At 43.8% G+C, this 18,847-nt stretch overlaps 2 protein-coding genes across 4 annotated transcripts; one reads left to right on the top strand and one right to left on the bottom strand.

Annotated features, from left to right (window-relative positions):
• Positions 1-272: 272 nt before the first annotated feature.
• On the top strand, positions 273-9,942 carry ANKRD66 (ankyrin repeat domain 66). Of its 3 annotated transcripts, none has more exons than XM_009467329.2 (4): positions 273-291; positions 660-820; positions 2,201-2,429; positions 8,976-9,942. In XM_009467329.2, the coding sequence occupies exons 2-4, from the start codon at positions 682-684 to the stop codon at positions 9,154-9,156; spliced, it is 549 nt and encodes a 182-aa protein (XP_009465604.1). In that variant the 5' UTR covers positions 273-291; positions 660-681; the 3' UTR covers positions 9,157-9,942. The 3 variants fall into 3 exon arrangements, with proteins under 3 accessions (XP_009465604.1, XP_087632179.1, XP_087632178.1); XM_087776053.1 differs by lacking the exon at positions 273-291 and adding an exon at positions 316-371; XM_087776052.1 differs by lacking the exon at positions 273-291 and adding an exon at positions 336-473.
• A 4,613-nt stretch (positions 9,943-14,555) lies between these two features.
• On the bottom strand, positions 14,556-15,509 carry LOC104014659 (taste receptor type 2 member 2). Its single transcript, XM_009467328.1, has one exon. The coding sequence runs from the start codon at positions 15,507-15,509 to the stop codon at positions 14,556-14,558; it is 954 nt and encodes a 317-aa protein (XP_009465603.1).
• Positions 15,510-18,847: the final 3,338 nt, after the last annotated feature.

The following is an 18,847-nucleotide window of genomic DNA, read 5'->3' as shown; positions in this document are numbered from 1 at the left end:
CCCTGCCAGCAAAGCAGCCAGGAAATATCCCCTAGCCCAGGTATAATTATTGAAATCCACAGCCTTGCAGGGGCCGAAGATCTGCTTGCATTTCTTGATGGGGGTCTGTTGTATGGGGACAGAAAGCGCAAAGCACGGCTATGGTGACAAGATTTTTAAGCAGCATGTCATAGCTTGATTATTTGCACCAAAGAACATCAGAAAATACTCGCACAGGCATTTCTTTCACTGCAATAAAATGCTACCAATAATGGGTCTGCAGCATTGGCAAGGGAGGAGCCAGTTTCCATGGTAAGTGAGTACCAACAGAGCCGTGGCAAATGTTTGGCCTGAGCTGGCTGTTTGTTAGCAACATCCTTGAGAAATGCAAGGTGGTTTTATCCACAAATCCTTTATATTATTCTCTTTGGCTGAACTTTGCTCCAGATTGCCATGACTGCAAACCAAACATCACCATCAGTCTGTGATCACTGGTTTGAAGATAAATTATATTTTTTTTCCCCCTCTCATTCCTTTTTCCTTATTTTTGGATAAATCCTGGTTTCTCACAGTGCATGTCTCAATTTTAATCCAGATGCTGCTTGATCTGTTAAAATTGCTCTTGAGAGGAGCTGATACATCAGTGAACACCCACTAAAAGACCATTGCTCTTTTACCAGGAACCTTTCTGAAGTCTGCAGCATGACAGAGCTCCACGAAGCCGTGGCTTTGGGGGACTACGACCTGGTGGATGAGATTTTGAGGACAGGGCGCTGCGACCCAAATCACAAGGATGTCGACTGGCATGACAGGACCCCGCTGCACTGGGCTGCTGCAAAAGGTAAGGGCAGCCCCTCCTCTGTTACCTCTGCAAACCGGCGTCATAAAAGGTGATGCTGATTGTAATTACATCTTGCTATGATGGCAATTAATGCTGGCGAGAGTCACAGCTTGTATCTGATCATTTTGTCCTTAACAAGCAAAAAAGAGAAAAATACCAATTTAAATGGGAACTTTGCCTCCAAAATAATTTATGGGATTACCATCAAAGTGATTTTTAAGCTTTTTTTTCCACCATGTGAAAATTTTCAATTTACGCGATATGTACCTATAGCATGTCTGCTTGTCCCCCACATTACTTTTTTAAGACCTGACTTCATGCAGTGCAGAGGAGTTATCTCATGTATACCTGCACGAATGAGCAGAAAGTCAAACCCACTGTATTTTATTAGGTATTTATCAAACGCAGCAGAACAAAATAATTACAGTGTGTTTTACATTGCCCTCCCTTTATCCCACCTGTCCAAATAAACAACACAGGACCAGAGATATTTGCAGCTCTCATTTTGTCCTTCATCATCAGAAGTGTCTGGTAAAGTCAAATATCTCTTTGCAGCCCAGAAAAGAGATGACTGCAACAATATATAATGCATAATTTTACACAGTGTAAAATGGGAAACCAGACCTGTACTCCTCCGTGCGGGGGTGTTTGTTACACGTTGGGATCTCACATCATGGCATCTGTCTTTGCTCAGAAATCAAGTGTGTGATTTGCTGTTTTACACTTGATACCATGCTTTACTTTTGCCCAGATGGATTATTACTCATTTGGGCAGCAGCAAAGGGAACTGAGCTATTTAAGAAAATGATGATGAGAGACTGGCATGGCCTAGGTGCCACTGGGAATGATCTAGCTCAGTCAAGGCAGTGTAAAGTGGGGTAGAAATAACTCTTTTGGCTTCTTTAAGCAATTCCACAAGTTAGAAAAATATGAAGGTGAATGAAAACAAGTAATTTCTCTATCTCCTATCAAACAAACCTCTGTTTTAGTAAAGCCGTTCACAGGTTTTCCAGTTTTTTAATGTTTAAATTTTATTTTGCATTGAACTAAAAACCAAAATGAAACAACGAAATAGTCAATAGCCAATTGGTCAATGACTGCTTCAGATATGCTGTTCAGAAATTAGTAGAAAGCTTTTTGATTTTATTGTTGGTTTTGTTGTAAAATGCTTCTGGAAGCAGTCTAGTTTGGAAAAAAAAATCAGTATTTTCTAATGGGTATCATTTATTTGATAAATCAAGTGGCCAGGTCATGGGTAAAATCCATTGTTATGTGACTGAGGGAATTATGATCAATTGTGTGTGGTTGTCTTCTGCATCTTGAAGGTATAAAGTCTAATGCAGGTGCATCTTCTCTCCCTCTTTTGCTGCCCAACACAAGGGCAATCAGAGCTGGTCAAGCTCCTGGTGGATCACGGCGCCCGGCATTGCCTGCGGAGCGATGTGGGCTGGACTCCGGCTCACTTTGCTGCCGAGTCGGGGAGACTGGGGGTGCTTCGCACCCTTCATTCCCTGCACGCTGCCATGGACGCGGCCGACCTCTTCGGCGACACTCCCAAGAGGCTTGCGGAAATCTACGGTCACCAAGACTGCTCCAGGTTCTTAGAAATGTGAGTAGCAATGGCCGGTCCCACTCCGGCAGCTGACGGGGCTCCAGCAATGAAAATTAAATTGACTGCTATATAGAGGACCGGAACGAATATGAGTGTGTTACTTATCTTTCCACCTAAAGCCTACCAAAGTCATCAAGCACGAGTAGTGCTTGATAAGCAAATACGAGTCTTTGTCATGAGGAAGCCATTGGGAAGACATTAATTTATATATGGTTTGCCTTGGCATGTTTACACAATTGTTACCACTGCATGACGTCATTGTTTTTATAAGGATATTACAGAGCAATTATTAAGCAATGGAAATGAAAGCAAGAATACTGAATGCACAGGTTGACTTGTTTAAGAACAGCCCTTCAGCAGTTGATGTTAGTGTATGTATATCATTTGTTTTTTCTCGTAGTAAAGAATGGAGCCACCCTTTTTTTACATAATTATTGAAAATTATACCATTTGATCTGTTAATAGGATGGCCACATATTACTTCAAAATTTTGGAAAACTCCTTATTGTCTTACCTGTTTATGGTTATCACTGTGGCACCATACGCAATGAGGAATGTGCTTTTAAAGGGTTCCCAATTATCATTCCTGTTTTTCAGCCACTGGTTTGGCTCACGGATATTTTCATCCTTGCAAAGGTGTTCCCCTGGATCAGGATGCTGTCCTCCAGAGGTCTGAGCTGTGTCCCATACCTGCATCTCTCTAAAGCAGGGGGACAGATCACAAGAGGCTAACCAGCTTGTTCAGTGCAAACTGTAGTCCCACACGTTACCTGGTGTTTAAATACATTGCTTGTGAAACCTGCATGTCCCGGACCCTGAGATGCTGAGAGCACCCAAAGGCTTTTCCTCCCCTGGGTTTTTCCGTGAATTTACAGTCCCACCATAGTCCTTAACTGGCATCTTTTTTACCGCTGCCACATTCTCGAGACTGCTTTGGCATCATATAAATCATGGATTTTTTTATAGACCCATATCCAACTCAAAGTCTCCAGCTTGCTAGTTCAGCACAAGAGCTGCCAAGTTCAAAATCAGGCATGGTGGCTGGGCAAAGGCCTGAGGTGGCCAGTGCCTACCAAATACCACCTTTCATTAATCCATGTAAACATTTCCGTAGGTACTGTTGTCCTTTTGCTGTACTTCTACAGCTTGTTGGTTCCTGCTGAAATGCTCCATGCCCACCTTTAATCTTGACACAGCATCAGTGTCCTTCCATAGGAAGAGACACCCAAACTGTGCAAAATCACCCTGTACAGAGCCCCAGAATTTTTCTAGGGGAGCCATATGTTCCTGTTTCTAAGCTCTGGCTATTATAGAAGCTGACGTACTGCAAACCCTCACTCTTCACCACCTTCCTTCCACACAGAAGAATCAGCTCTTACTGCCTTTAGACTTTTAGTTTAAAGAAATTTAAACAACAAGCAGCTGATACCTAAGCTTTGCTAATTAATTAGGTTTTTTACTACCTAGACCCTAGCTGGGACAAGCTCAGGTTTGCCAGTTCTTTGGGAATGGGGCGCTTTCTTCCAGAGGAAGGTTTTCCCTTTATACTGCTCTCAGTTCTTGGCTTGCTTAGTTTCTACATCAGACCAGGTAAATATTGTCTATCCTAGAGAGTGAAAGGTCCACAGGCTTGTTGCCCTCGATTAATCATTTATAGCAGTTGCTTACCTATTCAATGCTATCAGTTTTGCACTAATGTCACCATTAAATCCTGCTTATCGAGTCCTGTCAAGTCTGTAGCATTTGCTGTGTGCTTGGCCGTGCACCAGAGCCACGGTGGTGAGGTGCTGGCAAGGGTGGGGGAATTGCCTGGACAATGCCGACGGGTGATGCCTGCGGCAGGCAGAGGTGCCTGTGCTGCTGGAGGTGGCTGGGAAAATGAATGACAAGATGATTGACAGGATGATTGACACCTCATCTAAGCCACCTAGGCAACAGCCTAGGGCAACTCGTGTAGCTGATGGAGGGTTTTCTGAGGTGAATGACTAATTTAAGGTGGAAAACTTGTCTTTCAGAGCCACAGTGCTGGCCTGACTTGCCCTGCGGCTGCGTGGCTCAGCTGGGAGAACTTAATAACTGGGAAGATGCTTGGAATGCCCATGCCTAGGACATTTTATAAGACACATGAAGCCTGTATGATCACCTCACAGCCATAATGCAACCTGTGGGCAGCCAAGAGTTCTATCACCAGGGCTCAGGAACCCTTTTTTTAAGCCACTATAATTTACAACCACAGTGGATGCCTTCACCCTCATGCAACAGTTTGACCTCCTCACGTCGGCAAATTTGGAGGTAACTAGGGGGAATTACTGGCATTTGTAGTATAATCATCATGATTACCTTCTGCTCCTCCCAGTGTGCAGAAGGTCCCAGAGGTGATGTCCATGGTCAGGCAGTGCTCTGTGGCTCCAGCGGGAGCTGGGCAGGACTGATGTGCGCTGCAGGCAGAAAATGAGGTGTGTGTGTCTGCATGCTAATACTGTGCAGCACAGAGTAGGCCTGCCCTCTGCTCACAGTGTCTGTAGTATTGGTATGTAAATGTGAGGGGTATTTTGTTACAGAGCATCACTGTCAGTTTTGGATAATTTGCCTGTCATGCAAAAAGAGAGAAAAGGCAATTTTTAAAATAACAGCCTGTGCCAAATGCAGGGTTGACATGCATATCTAAACAGGGCTATGAACATCCAAATCCTTCCTAAATCCCAATTCAGCCCCCTCTAGCACCACCATGATCCTTGCACACTGTGTGTCTGACCCTAGGTGCTGCTGGCTGCATGAACATGCGCTGGCCTACCTGGGCTGAGCAACTGCTCTGTGCTGGGGACTGTTTGCATCAACATGGAAATAACACGTGTATCGACATATAAATATTATTAACATGTAAATATTAGGAATATTTTGCTACAGAGTATCTGTACCACTCACTGAGGTTTGCATGGACATGCAAAGAACAGCAAACAGCCTTCAAAACACAGCTGCTTCTGAGCAACAAGCATATAATTTGCATGAGATTTTTTTTGCATGAGAAGAGCTTTACCCTGGATGCTGTGAAAGCTTCTGGGAACGGCACCGAGGCAACACGGGGACCCGTGGCTCGTGCCTGCTGCCAGCCTCTCTGCAAAGTGCCAAGCACTGAAACTGCACCAAAGGCTCCTGCTATCTAAGCCCAGGGCATATATATATATACATATGTATATACATATATGTATATTATATACACTCCCACATAAGTATGTTTGCGTGTGTGTGTGTATATATATATATATATATATATATATAGTAAGCCCACACTATGCAGTGCATCTCTGCGTGGAGCCGCTGGCTTTGCTCTGTGCTCTTAGTCAGGACAGCGTTGCACTGATGTGAGAGTGCTGCTGTATTACAGAAAAAAAGGACTTTTCCCAATATTTGGTGGTATTTTTGACAGAGCTCCGTAAACACTGAGTACCTACAAAATCAGACCTCTGCAGTAGGAGAAAAGGGTTTTTGTGCTCTTGAACAAGATGTACAATTGGGATGTCAGTGCCCCGGTGCTGGTGGCAGGGGAGGGTCTCTGTGAGGAGAGGTCAGGGCTGTTCTGTGCCAGACACACTGTAGGACACGGCTAAGCCCGTCACTGATGCTGGTGACGCCTCTGGGAAACATATTGAAGAAAGGAAAAAAACCGCTGCCTGGTAGTGAGGAGTGAGGGAAAAAGTGTGAGAAACATCCCTGCAACACCAGGGTCAAAGGAGCAGGTGCTCCAGGCGTTGGAGCAGAGATTCCCCTGCAGCCTGTGGAGAAGACCATGGTGATGTAGGTTGTACCCCTGCAGCCCGTGGAAGACCCCATATGTCAGCAGGTGGGCATGCCCTGAAGGAGCAGCAAAGAGAGAGCCCATGCTTGGAGCTGGCTTATCCTGAAGGACTGCAGCCCATGGGAAAGACCCACGCTGGAGCAGGGGAAGAGTGTGAGGAGGAAGGAGTAGCAGAGACAGTGTGTTATGGGCTGACCGCAACCCCCATTGTCCATGCCACTGTGCTGCTCGGTGAGAAGAGGTAGAGTAGCTGGGAATGAAGGAGTGAAGTTGAGCCTGGGAAGAAGGGGGGGTGGGAGAAAGGTGTTTTAGTTTTGTCTTTGTTTCTCACCATCCTACCCTATTTTCAATTGGCAATAAATTAAATTGATTTTCCACAAGTCTGTTTTGCCTGTGATGGTAATTGGTGAGTGATCTCTTTGTCCTTATCTTTACCTGTGAGCTTTTCCATCTTTCTCCCCCTCTCCTGTTGAAGAGGGGCAGTGAGAGAGTGGCTGGGTGGGTGTCTGGCAGCTGGCCAAGGTCAACCCATTGCAGTGGATTCTGTTTTTTCAGTACTTTCTTCTGCTTACCACTGATGAGAAAGAAAAGAAGGCCTTATTGTTTTGCTTTTGCTATTTTTTGGAAGAGAACCAATTTATCTTTCAGTGACTTGAAACTTTGTGGTTAGACTAGATGATCTTAAAAGGTGTCTTCCAACCTAAACCATTCCATGATTCTTTGTTGTATGATTTGGACATTGTCTTGGTTTTGGCTTGGATAGAGTTAATTTTCTTCCTAGTAGCTGGAATAGTGCTGTGTTTTGGATTTAGTATGAGAATAATGTTGATAACACACTGATGTTTTAGTTGTTGCTAAGTAGTGCTTACACTGGTCAAGGACTTTTCAGATTCCCATGCTCTGCCAGCAAGGAGGTGCACAAGAAGCCGGGAGGGGGCATAGCCAGGACAGCTGGCCCATACTGGCCAAAGGGCTATTCCATACCATAGGATGTCATGCTTAGTATATAAACTGGGGGGAGTTGGCCGGGGGACAGCAATCACTGCTCGGGGATGGGCTGGGCATCGGTCAGGGTGGTGAGCAACTGCGTTGTGCATCACTTGTTCTGTATATTCTTATTCTTACTCTTACTCTTACTCTTATTCTTTTATTCTTATTCTTATTCTTATTCTTATTCTTATTCTTATTCTTATTCTTATTCTTATTCTTATTCTTATTCTTATTTTTTCTTCCTCTGCTGTCCTATTAAACTGTGTTTATCTGAACCCATGGGTTTTACTTTTTTTTCCCTGGTTCTCTCCCCCATCCCATTGAGTGGCGGGAGGGTGAATGAGCGGCTGGATGGTGCTTAGTCACCGACTGGGGTTAAACCACAACAGAGGTGAAGGATAGACGTACTCATTCTGAAGTTCCTCAGTGCCTACAAAATGCAGGAAGTATCTAGCTATTTTTTAGTTTGGGGTCACTTCTTTCCAAGATAATCAGCTGTGTTGGTGCCAGGCATGTATAAAGATTGTAAAGAGAATGTTAACAACACTTAATAGGAAATATATTTAAGAGCTGTGATTAACAAAACCATAAGTGAGGTGACAAAAAAGAAATTACTGGTCAAAGGAGTGTATTCATTTTGGTCTTGATGAAAGTGTCTTTTAATTTGCTTTGGTTGTTTACAATGGGAATTATATTGAAAACCATTGATATTTCAAGGCTATAAGGAAACCTACAGTGAAATATGTTTATTTTGAGGTTAGCTTGTACAGTGTCCTTCACTGAAGATCTGGGACTGTGTTTGCTTAATAGAAAATATATGAACATCACCAAAAAATGAGGACTTTGATAAATCACGGATGCCAAGAGCAAACTCACTGCTGACTTGGAAATCCCAGGGATGGATGATGGTTCATTGCTGACATCCACAGGTTTCACACACTTGAAATCACGGAGACAACTTGAAAAACACAGCTGAAAACCCCAGCAACCGGAGGAAAGTTGTGAATGATTTGCATATAGAGGTATTGGGCTGGGGAAAATGGTATCTTCTACATAATATTTCCCCATGCAAAATTTGAACCTCCACAGCACAGCCTTATTTCTATGACATTGCTTAGTTCAAGTTATTATTTAAAAAACTGAAATGGGGATGAACTGTCAAGTTTAGTTCTAGATTTGAATGCAAAGTTTAGCAAAATTTCAGGGCTGAATTGGATTAGGATTAGATAATTTCTGATGTTAAAAGGTCATCTATAAAGAATAACTATGTACAAATCCTCCCAAATTCCAGTCATCTTCAGATCTGATATTTTGGCATTAAGAATTTCTAGTACTTATGAATGAGCAGTACAAAAAATAAAAGAAAATGGAAATGTTGTGGTTGCAGTGAGTTAAAATACCATGTACAATTGCATTAAATGTGCTTAAATCTATTTAATAGCACACAAATTCACAAGATCAGTCTTTGAGAGCTTTGCACGGTTAAAATTATGCTTCCAATGGTAAGAGTCTGGTCTCACCGTAGATCCTTACCAAAGGTTCCCCACATTAGCCCAACTCTCAGCGAGTACCTGATCGCGTGGGGTGATGAATGCTGTTGGATTTGGAGCCTCAGTGTTTTCTTATGTATTGCTGGCAACAGTGTTTTGACCATACCAGTACATGATCCCCTGTTCCTGTAGATGGGCTGCTCATGAACGGTGGGGTGGCTGTGCTGGGCTCAGTATCTGAAGATGTGCTCTTACTTTCTCCCCCAGAGCAGAGGTGGAGAGCAGAAACTATCGCAGGACAGCTGCAATGAAAGGAATCCCCTTAGACCAGAGAGATGAAGACTGGGAACTCAAGAAAGAAGAGCTTGAGAGAAACCCACCGTGTTCTTGGGAGAACTACACATCCTCTGCTCAAAAGAAAAATGGAAAAAAAGGGGGGAAGCAGTAGTGTGCCCTGCTTATTTGGTGCCACTGAGAACGTGCAATGCAGAGCAAAGACACTGGCAGACCTCAGGTGCATCTGCAGGGTGAAATATGGATAAACAGGAGAAGCAGATGGACATAAGAATGCATTTTGTGATGTACTGTAAATATTGTCACTAATAGGGAACAGCTAGAAGTGTTTCTGTCTATCTGTGTGTCTATATGTATCAGATAACTGCAGAAGATGTTTAAATATACTAATACTCGAAGTCACTGAAATGTATAAATTTACAGAAATGACAGCAATTACTCATATTGTCTGAGAGGGAAATGGTTTTGCTCCTAACTGATTCATGAAGGCATCTGGGACTGTGGTTCTGCTCACTCTGATGATGTCCGTGGCCTTTGCTTGTTTGTTTCTGGTCCTGAGTCAACCAGGAGGCTCTCTAGGAGCTCATAGCCTCTGGTGGTGCCTCTCTCTTTTCTTTGGGAGTGGAGCGTAGTTGCTTCTTCTAGCTGAAGGGGGGACTCTGATGTTGACCTTTTGCTGGACACATGGGTCTAACAGCCTGTACCTACCATTTCTGGCCCAGCAAAAGGGCTCCCTCGTTCTGCTTTCAGACATCTGTGGCTGCCAAGACAGTTAGAGCACGCTTTATTTTTAGCGGTGCCTCCAGCCATTTTTATGTCTATGCTCGTAGAAATGCTGTGGAACCTGTCCTGAGCTATCCCTCCACTCATCAGCACTTTCCATGGCAAAAGCATTTTTAACTGTTTCACTTCTCGACAATAAAAAATGTTTTGAATTTGATCCAAAGTAGTTTTCCAGACCATGCCAGCACTGGGCAGCCATTCGTATTGACTTCTGACATCTTTTATGTGTCTGCTTCCCCTCCCCTTATGTGTCTGCCTCCCTTCCCCTCTGCTTCCCCTCCACTACCCAAACCTGGTGCTTCTGGAGTGCTTTGGTTACAGGTGTCCTCAACATCCTCCACACAACTGTCATGGATGAGTGGCTAGGTCGCTTAAAGAATCACCGCCAAAGATATTTGCAAATAGTGATTTTAATAGAAATTTATAAAGGTGTGATTTAACAAAGTTTGATGGCAACGTTCACTCTATTATTTATTAAATGAATGGAATATATATATATATAAAGAGAAAGAAAGGGGAAATTGAGTTAGAAGGAAGTACAAGGAGGAAAAGGGGGCCCTCCTGTTGAGTCACGAGGTTCAGAATGGACCCCCTTGCTTTCTAAACTCCTTCTCAGAGAGGAGCCTAGGTATGGCTGGATCCAATCCTAGCCTCAGACTTGGTCAACGGTTTATGTCTAAGGATTATATATGCCTAGCAGCAGTTTAAGGTTTGTTCACAGTTAAGAGAGAATCACAAGAATTTAGCAATAACTAGTCATTGGTTAATTTAGCACCTACAAGGTGATTAAATAGGGTTTACTACAATATTTGTATCGATACATGCACATACACACAATAGGCCTAGCAATTTGTCTTGACTTTAGTGAAATACTCACAATATGCATATATAAAGGTACCTAGTAAAAATTCCCCTTGGGTTCAGTGAAATACTCACATCAAATAATTATCTCAACGGGCGAAGGTTGATTCTTAAGGAGTGAAAGGCGCTGGAGATCAGCCCAGGTCCTGTTATCAGGCCTCTGTATGCAAACTTAAAAATTCACAGCTCTGAGGGGCATCCCACTCAGAGGGAGATGCTGCTGCAGCCCGCTGCAGTCCAGGAAAGCTCAAAGGGTCTCAGTTGGTACCGCTGTTTATAGGATCGTGAAATGATTGACTTTAGGCATCAGTAAATTTCCATCCTATTGTCACAATCCGGGTTGGTGATTACTAAAGTTCTCAAAAATTCCAGTGACTTTAGTACAGATCCTCCTGAGTTACAACCCAGATAAGATATGCCCCAAGGCTGGTGAGGGCGGCTGATTATTCCTGGTACAGTCAAAAAAATGTTCCAAGGTTGTCAGGGGGTGACTGGCTCCCTGGTACAGACAGTGCTACTCCCACCTGAGCCATGTAAGAGTTTCTGATATGGTTGAGGGACGCTTAATTGCCAAACTCGTTACACAAAGGTCAAGTCTTGACGGGAGTTACTGAGATTGTAAAACAGTCCAGGAAGGGGGGTGGGGTGGGGAATGCACCACCACAACACCACTCAGGCATTGCAATCATAACCAACAACTCTGTGATCCATCTCCCTCTTCTAGATCTCCAGAGACTAATTCGGCCATCCACACAGAGGTGTCTAATGCCACTTGAGATGCTGTTGAGTACCCAGGCTGACCCTGTAGGTCTCCAGAAGATCCTGTGCTGTAGCTTCCAACCCCGTGCAGATGTCTCAGATACCCTAGGACATCTCAGATGACTCGAGATGCCTATGTTTGGGCAAACAAGTCAAGCTCCAGCTTTGTCTTTTGCCATTTGCACTTTCCAAGCCATATCAAACATCAACTCCATTCATAGTTGGCCTGGCTGTTGAAGTAGTGACAGTGCAAGCAAAGACATACGTGGGACAGAGTGCCTATTCCCGTGCTGATGATGATAAACTAAACAGGCCTGTTGCTAGCCCTGAGACCAGCTGGTGCTGAGGCCTGTAGTTGAGGAACATTTTCCCCAGAGCTGGGCACACCGTTGCATCTCTCTGGAGAGCAACTTTAGCATACGGTCTGTGCACCATGGCACTGTGGCCATGGTGTTTTACAACCTGTCTCTCCAGTGCCAGCTGGATGGGGGTGGTGCGTGGCAGGGATGATGCTGTGTTGGGCATCACATTCACGGAGGTTTCATGGAGATGGAAGAAAGTGTCTTCAGCGTGGTTTGCTTGGGCTGCATTCTTTTTTGTGAGAACATCTTAGATTAGATATTAGGAAAAATTTCTTCATGGAGAGGGTGGTTAGGCATTGGAACAGACTGCCCAAGGAAGTGGTACAATCACAGTCCCTGGAAGTATTCAAAGAACGTGTGGATGTGGTGCTTAGGGACATGGTTTAGAGGTGGACCAGTCAGTTTAGGTTAACAGGTTGGACTCAATGATCTCAGAGGTCTTTTCCAACCTTAACTTCTATGATTCTATGATTTTATGATCTGCAAGATGTTTTTGCCTGGTGAGTCTTGTGGTATTTGAGCTTCTGAGGGATGATGTTGCATGGAATGTAGGGAGTAAGAAGGATTTTCCATGGTCTTTTTGTGAAAGCAATGGGGACTATCATGCTAAAGGATCAACTGCATTGACCAACAGCAGGGAAAGAAGGGAGGTGTGGTGGTGCCTGTCCTTTAAAGGCCTTTCAGCTGGGGAGATGTGGCCAGAAGAGATGTTTAAGATCTGCCTCCCTCAGGAAATGTGAGTGGTGCAGAGTGGCTCCTACTGTGCCAGAGGAACTCAGTGGAGTTTGGATCTGATCTGAATTGCAGCTAAAGGCAAACAGCTAAAGGCAATGTGCTCCGAGTGTCTCATTTTGACCAGATGACTCAAACCCTTTCTTTTTAGTGGAACAACATGAACGTAATTTTTTGCTTTACTACTGCAGGAAAAGCCAGAACAGAGTGAAAGCTAATGGTTTGAAAACACTTTCTTATACTTTCTTATTAACCTCTTCCCCTTTTATTTTTGTGGGGATGGAGAGGAAGAGGGAAGGGAGTGCTCTTTTGCCTACGGAAAAGGCAACCCTTAAAAGAAAAAGGTTATAAACCAAGCTTTTTTGGTTTCACTTCAGCTTTTCAAATCAGCATCCCAGGGCCACTCATGTTCTTTGAGCAGAAACTCTTGCTCTGTGTTGATTTCTAATAGAGAGTACATAGAAATGTACAAAGAAGATCTGAGAAGCCTTCTGTTAGTAGAAATACATTAAAGGCTGTTCTCAAAAACACAGCAGAGAAGCTCAAGGGCTTCTTATAGAGTGAATCCATGTCCAGCAGGGCTGATGCTACACCTGAGATGACTCCCTAGAGATCATTTTGGGGATATCTGAACTCTGCAGAGCTTCAGGAGGCCTCTGAGGTTTGGGCTGCACACCTGGCAAAAGTACTCCTTCTAGGTGAGTGTTTTAAATCAAAAGCAGAAACAAAACCTGCCAAGATGCATGAAAAATGCACACTTGGCACTTGGCATGAGGTAAGATGTCCCTCTGGGCCTAAGCTGGTGAAAGAAATTAATAATTCAGGTTCTGCTCTCTTCATGCTGGAAATATTTCATGTTTAGGTAATCTGCTGTAGTGGGTTGACCTTGGCCAGCTGCCAGATGCCCACCCAGCCGCTCCACTGTGGATCTCCATTCGCCGCAGGGGGACAACCTACATCACCATGGTCCTCCTCAAGGGCTGCAGGTGAATCCCTGCTCTGACACCCGTAGCAACTCCTTCCCTTCCTTCTCTGACCCTGTTTGTTGTAGGACTGTTTCTCACAATTTTCCTCACTCCTCACTGCCAGGCATTGTTTTTGCCCCTTCTTAAATATTTTCCCAGAGGAGCCACCGATGTCACTGATGGGCTGAGCTGTGTCCTGCAGTGGGTGCATTGGAGCCAGCTGGAACTGGCTTTCCCTGGCACAGGGCAGCCTTGACCTTGCCTCACAGAGACCCCCCTGGACCCCCCAGCTGCCAGCACCTGGCACGAACACCCCGTACATCTGCCCATGGATCACTGTGACGTGAAAGCATGACTTTATTCCACACCGCACTTTGCACAAAACCCACCTTCCTCGGTGTTCTACCGAGCCAGAGTCCATTGGTAAAAGCAGATCTCATAAAAAAGTAAAAGCAGAACAGGAGAGCAGTTGCACAGAGCAGGGGAAATCATATTTTTGCATGAAATGGGGCAGAGAGAGGACACATAAGGCTGCTGTGAGAAATGGGGTCTCCACCCCACTTGTCCACCCTGCGGCCATTTCTGCATTGCTGTTTGTAAGTCAGTCAGTAACCACCTCTGGTGAATAACAGTGATCAATATATTCACACATAAGCTATAAACCAATGCAAGATAGTGATACAACTCATAATATTACAAAGTACACAGCCACAGCAGAAATAAATGTAAAACAAAATAGATATAAACATGTTGTTTAGTTAAGTAGTTTCAATCAGCAAATGTGAAAGCATTTTTAGAAGGTTTGCAGTATTGTTATTCCCCTTTTGCAGCTAGCCCATGAATAAGGTCTAAATTACTTTGTTATTGACAATAATTTAACTCAAAGAATTACCTAAATCAAATTACAATAATAATTTATTTAACTCATAATAATTTAGTTCAAAGAATTTTAATAAAGTTTTCTTAACTTAGTGAAGATAGAATATCTGTATCATCTACACTGGCTGGAGAGTTGCATTAGAAATTAAATTACTTGGTTTTTATAATAAAATATGAACATTTTTAATGGGCTCCAGCTTTTATTACAGTTTCTACCTCATGCAAACCTTGCACTTCAAACAGAGCAGAGTCCTTAGTAGTGTCTTTTCCAGTTTGGGATTGCTGAAAATCAGAATAAGGGAATGAGCAGCTGAAAAAGCATAGTGAAATACGAAAATAAAAAGTGTCACAGGATTTTCCTTCTTCATGGCATAAATCAGTGTCAAGAGCAAACATGTAAAGTTAACGCTGTAAATGAAGAAAAAGGACAGAATAGATTTCATGGCTTTGATGTGGGCATCCATACTGAGGTTCTTCACTGAGTTTGCCTGCATCTTGCGTTTGTGTCTCCAGAGAGAAAAGAGGAGGAGAGAGGCTGAAAAGATTACTGCCGTGAATGCAGTGGCAAGTCCAAAGCCGCTGATAAAATAAATAGTGAAAAAACGTTCATCCATTCTGCTGCTCGGTTTCCAGAAATTTTCTAGGGTGGTGGAATTGAGGTTGTTACAGTACACTTCATCAGTGATCTTGTAGACAAGGATGCAGATGACCAGGGATAAAAGCACTGAACCCAGCAACAGCCATGGCACAATCCTGTCAATTTTTACTTTCAGGTAGATGAAGAAGATGTGCCTGAAATTTGCAATTTTTATACAATAAAAAACACAAAGACATGCAGAAACCCACAAGTTGGAAGAATTTAAAAAGCTTTGAATAGCTACAAATAATTGGGTTATGGGGTGAACATAAAAGGCCCAGGGACAAATTATTGAAAGAAAGGAATATACACATACTAGGCACAAATACCAAAACCTGGAGCATCCCAGGGACAGCAAGATCTTCTCATTAGAGTTAAAGCTTTTCTTTTTGACCCAAGCAATACAAAGCACAGAAACAATGAAAGCATTTATCCACATGCCAGCAAATGCTGGAAGTGTGATGACAACCATAGCCATGACATCGTATGAAGTGACATTAAAATTATTTTGAGAGTAACGAGCTTCCATCCTCCAAGATGAGTAGTGGTGCTGTGTTGGAATAGTAGGTTGTTGCACCAATGCTTATCGCAGGTTAGCAGCTGCTCTTCCCTGAGTGTCCTCTATGGAAACAGGAGCTTTATAGAGCTGGTGGCGGTGGGGATTTTGGTGCTGCTCCTATTCAAAGCAGGGCAGGTGAAGGAAAGTAAATGTGCTGGGTATTTCCTTACCTGGTATCAGTGTCAGTCTTCAATATTTGAATTTCAGTTCAGAAGAGCTGTTTTGGGTGACACAAACAATGTAGATGTTTTTCTGCAGTGGACAATGTTGTGATTTAGTGACTGTCCCATGTTTGATCACTGTCAGGATTCACGTTCTGGGGTTCTTCTGTCCCTTTGTGGCCTATGATGCTCATGAGGACAGGTGTGCTCAGCGAAGCACAGTCAGGGGAGTCACTGTCCTCTTTCATCTGAGAGTCCAGGAGCTGCAAAATTCAACCAAGATGCTGGAAAACAAGATCCTCCATGGGCACTGAAATCCATGTTAGTTTTCCCAATGGTAATGCCTTAATTATAAGTGAAGAGCCATATGGTAGGGAGAAGGCATTGAAGAAAAAGCAGGGCTTTCTTTTAAAGGTTTAAGTTGAAGCATATAGAGAAAAAGGGCAAAAATAAGCATGAGTCCCCATGCCAGGGTTCAAAACTCATCTGCTAGCAATGATGTGAAGAGTTTTAGGGATGGGACCATGCTGGGTTCCTGCCACACTGAAATACCCTCAAGCTTCCAAATGACTTTAAGTCCTGAAAAATGTGGGTTTTTAACAGGCAAGGTGTGTTAAGCTCTGTAGGGCATGGAGCGCCTATAGATCTGGGGTTTGTACAGGACCTTGCACATTGGACCTTGCACATTGGGACCACAGTTACCAACTGGATCTTGGCTGATGCTGTGATGTAATCAGGAAAAATTTAAATCACAGCAAATAGCTATATAGCTACAAGAAATAAACCACCAGCACTTTCTCTCTTTAGAATGATGCACTTGTTTTCTGGGGGATATAAATGCAAGCACTACTCTTTGAATATTATTACCACATGCTCCTATTTGCATTTTTTTGCTAAGGACCTTGCTAGAGCATTAACACATTGAAATGTTTTTACATTTCCTGGAGTTCATCTCAAGAACAAAACATGGTACCTACCACATGTTCCCATGAAATCCATTCAGATAGTCCAATGGCTTTTAATAAAAGTTTAGTGAGATGTTCACCACCCTTTATTTTTCATATTTTCTAGAAAACATCAATGTTATAGCTAGGTTTGGATGCAGTCATTCAAAAATATTATGGATCATTTAAAACCAGTCATGCCTGACTGAGATGACATTAGAGATAGTCACTGCACTTACGGATGTAAAATGTCTATGGATATTGTCTGGAAGCTTGAAAGAGAATTACTTAAGGAAAACAACCCACTTCTCTGAGGCTAAAAATGCGAGAATTAATGTGAAGCCAGATGATCTCCAGGTCCTTTAGACCTGCAAAAAGTCAGGAGTGAAGACGTCAAACTGTGATGGTGATCAGGCTTCTCTTGTGTGTGTGAAGAGCAACCTTATGGTTGCTGGACACAACGCTGCTGGCCTGCAGTGGGTATCAGTAAGAAGCAGCATTTAATGAATCACCCTCTTCTCTGTATCATCTCATTTACCATCGCCTTCATGCCTAAAGAGGGTGGAAGTTTTACAGACTGGGTGGCAAGAAGGCAAATCCGTTCCTTTTTTTTGGTCTATGCCCTTGAGTTCAGGAGTCAGGGCTGGCTTATGCCATCTGGCCATTACTGTATTTTCTTTCCCTGCAAGCTGTGTTTCAGGAGGCTGATTTGGCAAATTTTCTCCCTGTAACCCCCATTCTGCTGCTCCTGTGACAGGTGAGCTGGGAACTGATGGATGCTTTTCGGTGAATTCAGTTTGTTTCCTCTCTTGTGGCCCTGGTTTTATGGGATGGTTTGTGATCATGCCTCTGGGGGAAAGCTGCCGATGAGGCATGTGGATTAACTCCTTCTTTGCACTCGCTGGTACCCCACTCCCCTCTCCGATCCCACTGAACTAAGGGGATTTGCCAGGCAGATGCCCCACGCAGGTGGCGGTACTGAGCGTGCAACCTGTAGAGACCCCAGGCTCTCAAGGTGGCCAGTCCTGGCCCCTGCCACCGCAGTCTGGTGCAGCTGCCTCCTTTCTGTCCCGTAACAACCCTCCTACTTCTTGCAGCACCCAGGACCTGGGGTCTGACAGGCTGGGAGGAAAGGCTGCCAGCAGGCTGCAAAGCATGGCCAGAGGCCTCCCTGCTGAATATCTCCTGTTCCCCCCTCCACAGCCAGATCAGGACAGTCCTTGCCCTGAAGGATGGGGGTGCAGCATGATGTTGGGCAAGTGAGCAAAGGAGAGGCAAAGGTAGCAGCAGCGGTGTGAAGATGAGAGGAGGAGGAGGTGCAGGAAGTGTGTGGGGGCAAGAGATCTGCAGGAGCATGCAAAACCTCTGTGTGGTTGCCAGGAGGAGAAAATGTCCAAACTGCCGGAGGCAAAGCTCAGCCCTGCTCTTCTCTTCTCACCAAGGGGCCTTTCTCCTGCCCTGCTTCACCCTGGCCCACATGACTTGTGTCCACAGGGAAAGCCCTGGGTGGCATTCCCATGCAAAACACTGGGAGCATATGGCTTCAGAGGCACGTGAGCAGGATCAAGCCAGGACCCCTTGCTGTACTCCTACTCTGAGACGCAAAGTCTTCAAGATCTCCCGAGGAAACCCAAACCAACACACTTTTGCTGGAAATTGATGACTCACATTCTGTTGATTATAAAAATAATGTTATTTTTAAATTAAAGGTGATGCTTTACCCATAGAATCAGAGGAAAACAAAAATTTGTTTCCATCTACCAAGATATTTCCAGGAATTAAAAAAAACCACCAAGCAAACATTCTCTTAAAGTGATTTATTCAGGTTGCAGACCATAAGCCTCTTCTGAAGCGTGTGCTATTTCCATACTCAGCAGCTTTGTTGGTCTCATGTCAGGATGGGGCCAGAAAAGCAGAAAATAAGAGTGAGATTATGTCTGAAGAAGTCACAGAAATATTAAATAGTTCAATAGCTCCACTTGGCAATGTTAGGTTTATGGTTGGACTTGGTGATCTTAAGGGTCTTTTCCAACCAAAATGATTCTATGATGCTATGATTCTATGATTGCTACAAGGGTCAGTATGCTAAGAATAGTTATAAAATGGGGAAGCAGATTGCTTATCAGATTGGCTTATGGCTATATCTAATATCACTAACATCTGCTCTTCTGTTTAAAGTTCAACTTTTTTGATGGCTTATGCT

Source organism: Nipponia nippon, unplaced genomic scaffold (genome assembly GCF_047370975.1).
Source record: "Nipponia nippon isolate SJK-2023a ecotype South Korea unplaced genomic scaffold, ASM4737097v1 scaffold_4, whole genome shotgun sequence".
In the NCBI taxonomy this organism is placed as follows: Eukaryota; Metazoa; Chordata; class Aves; order Pelecaniformes; family Threskiornithidae; genus Nipponia; species Nipponia nippon.
The sequence above is the reverse complement of the archived record's forward strand: the minus strand, read 5'-3'. Positions and strand labels throughout refer to the sequence as shown.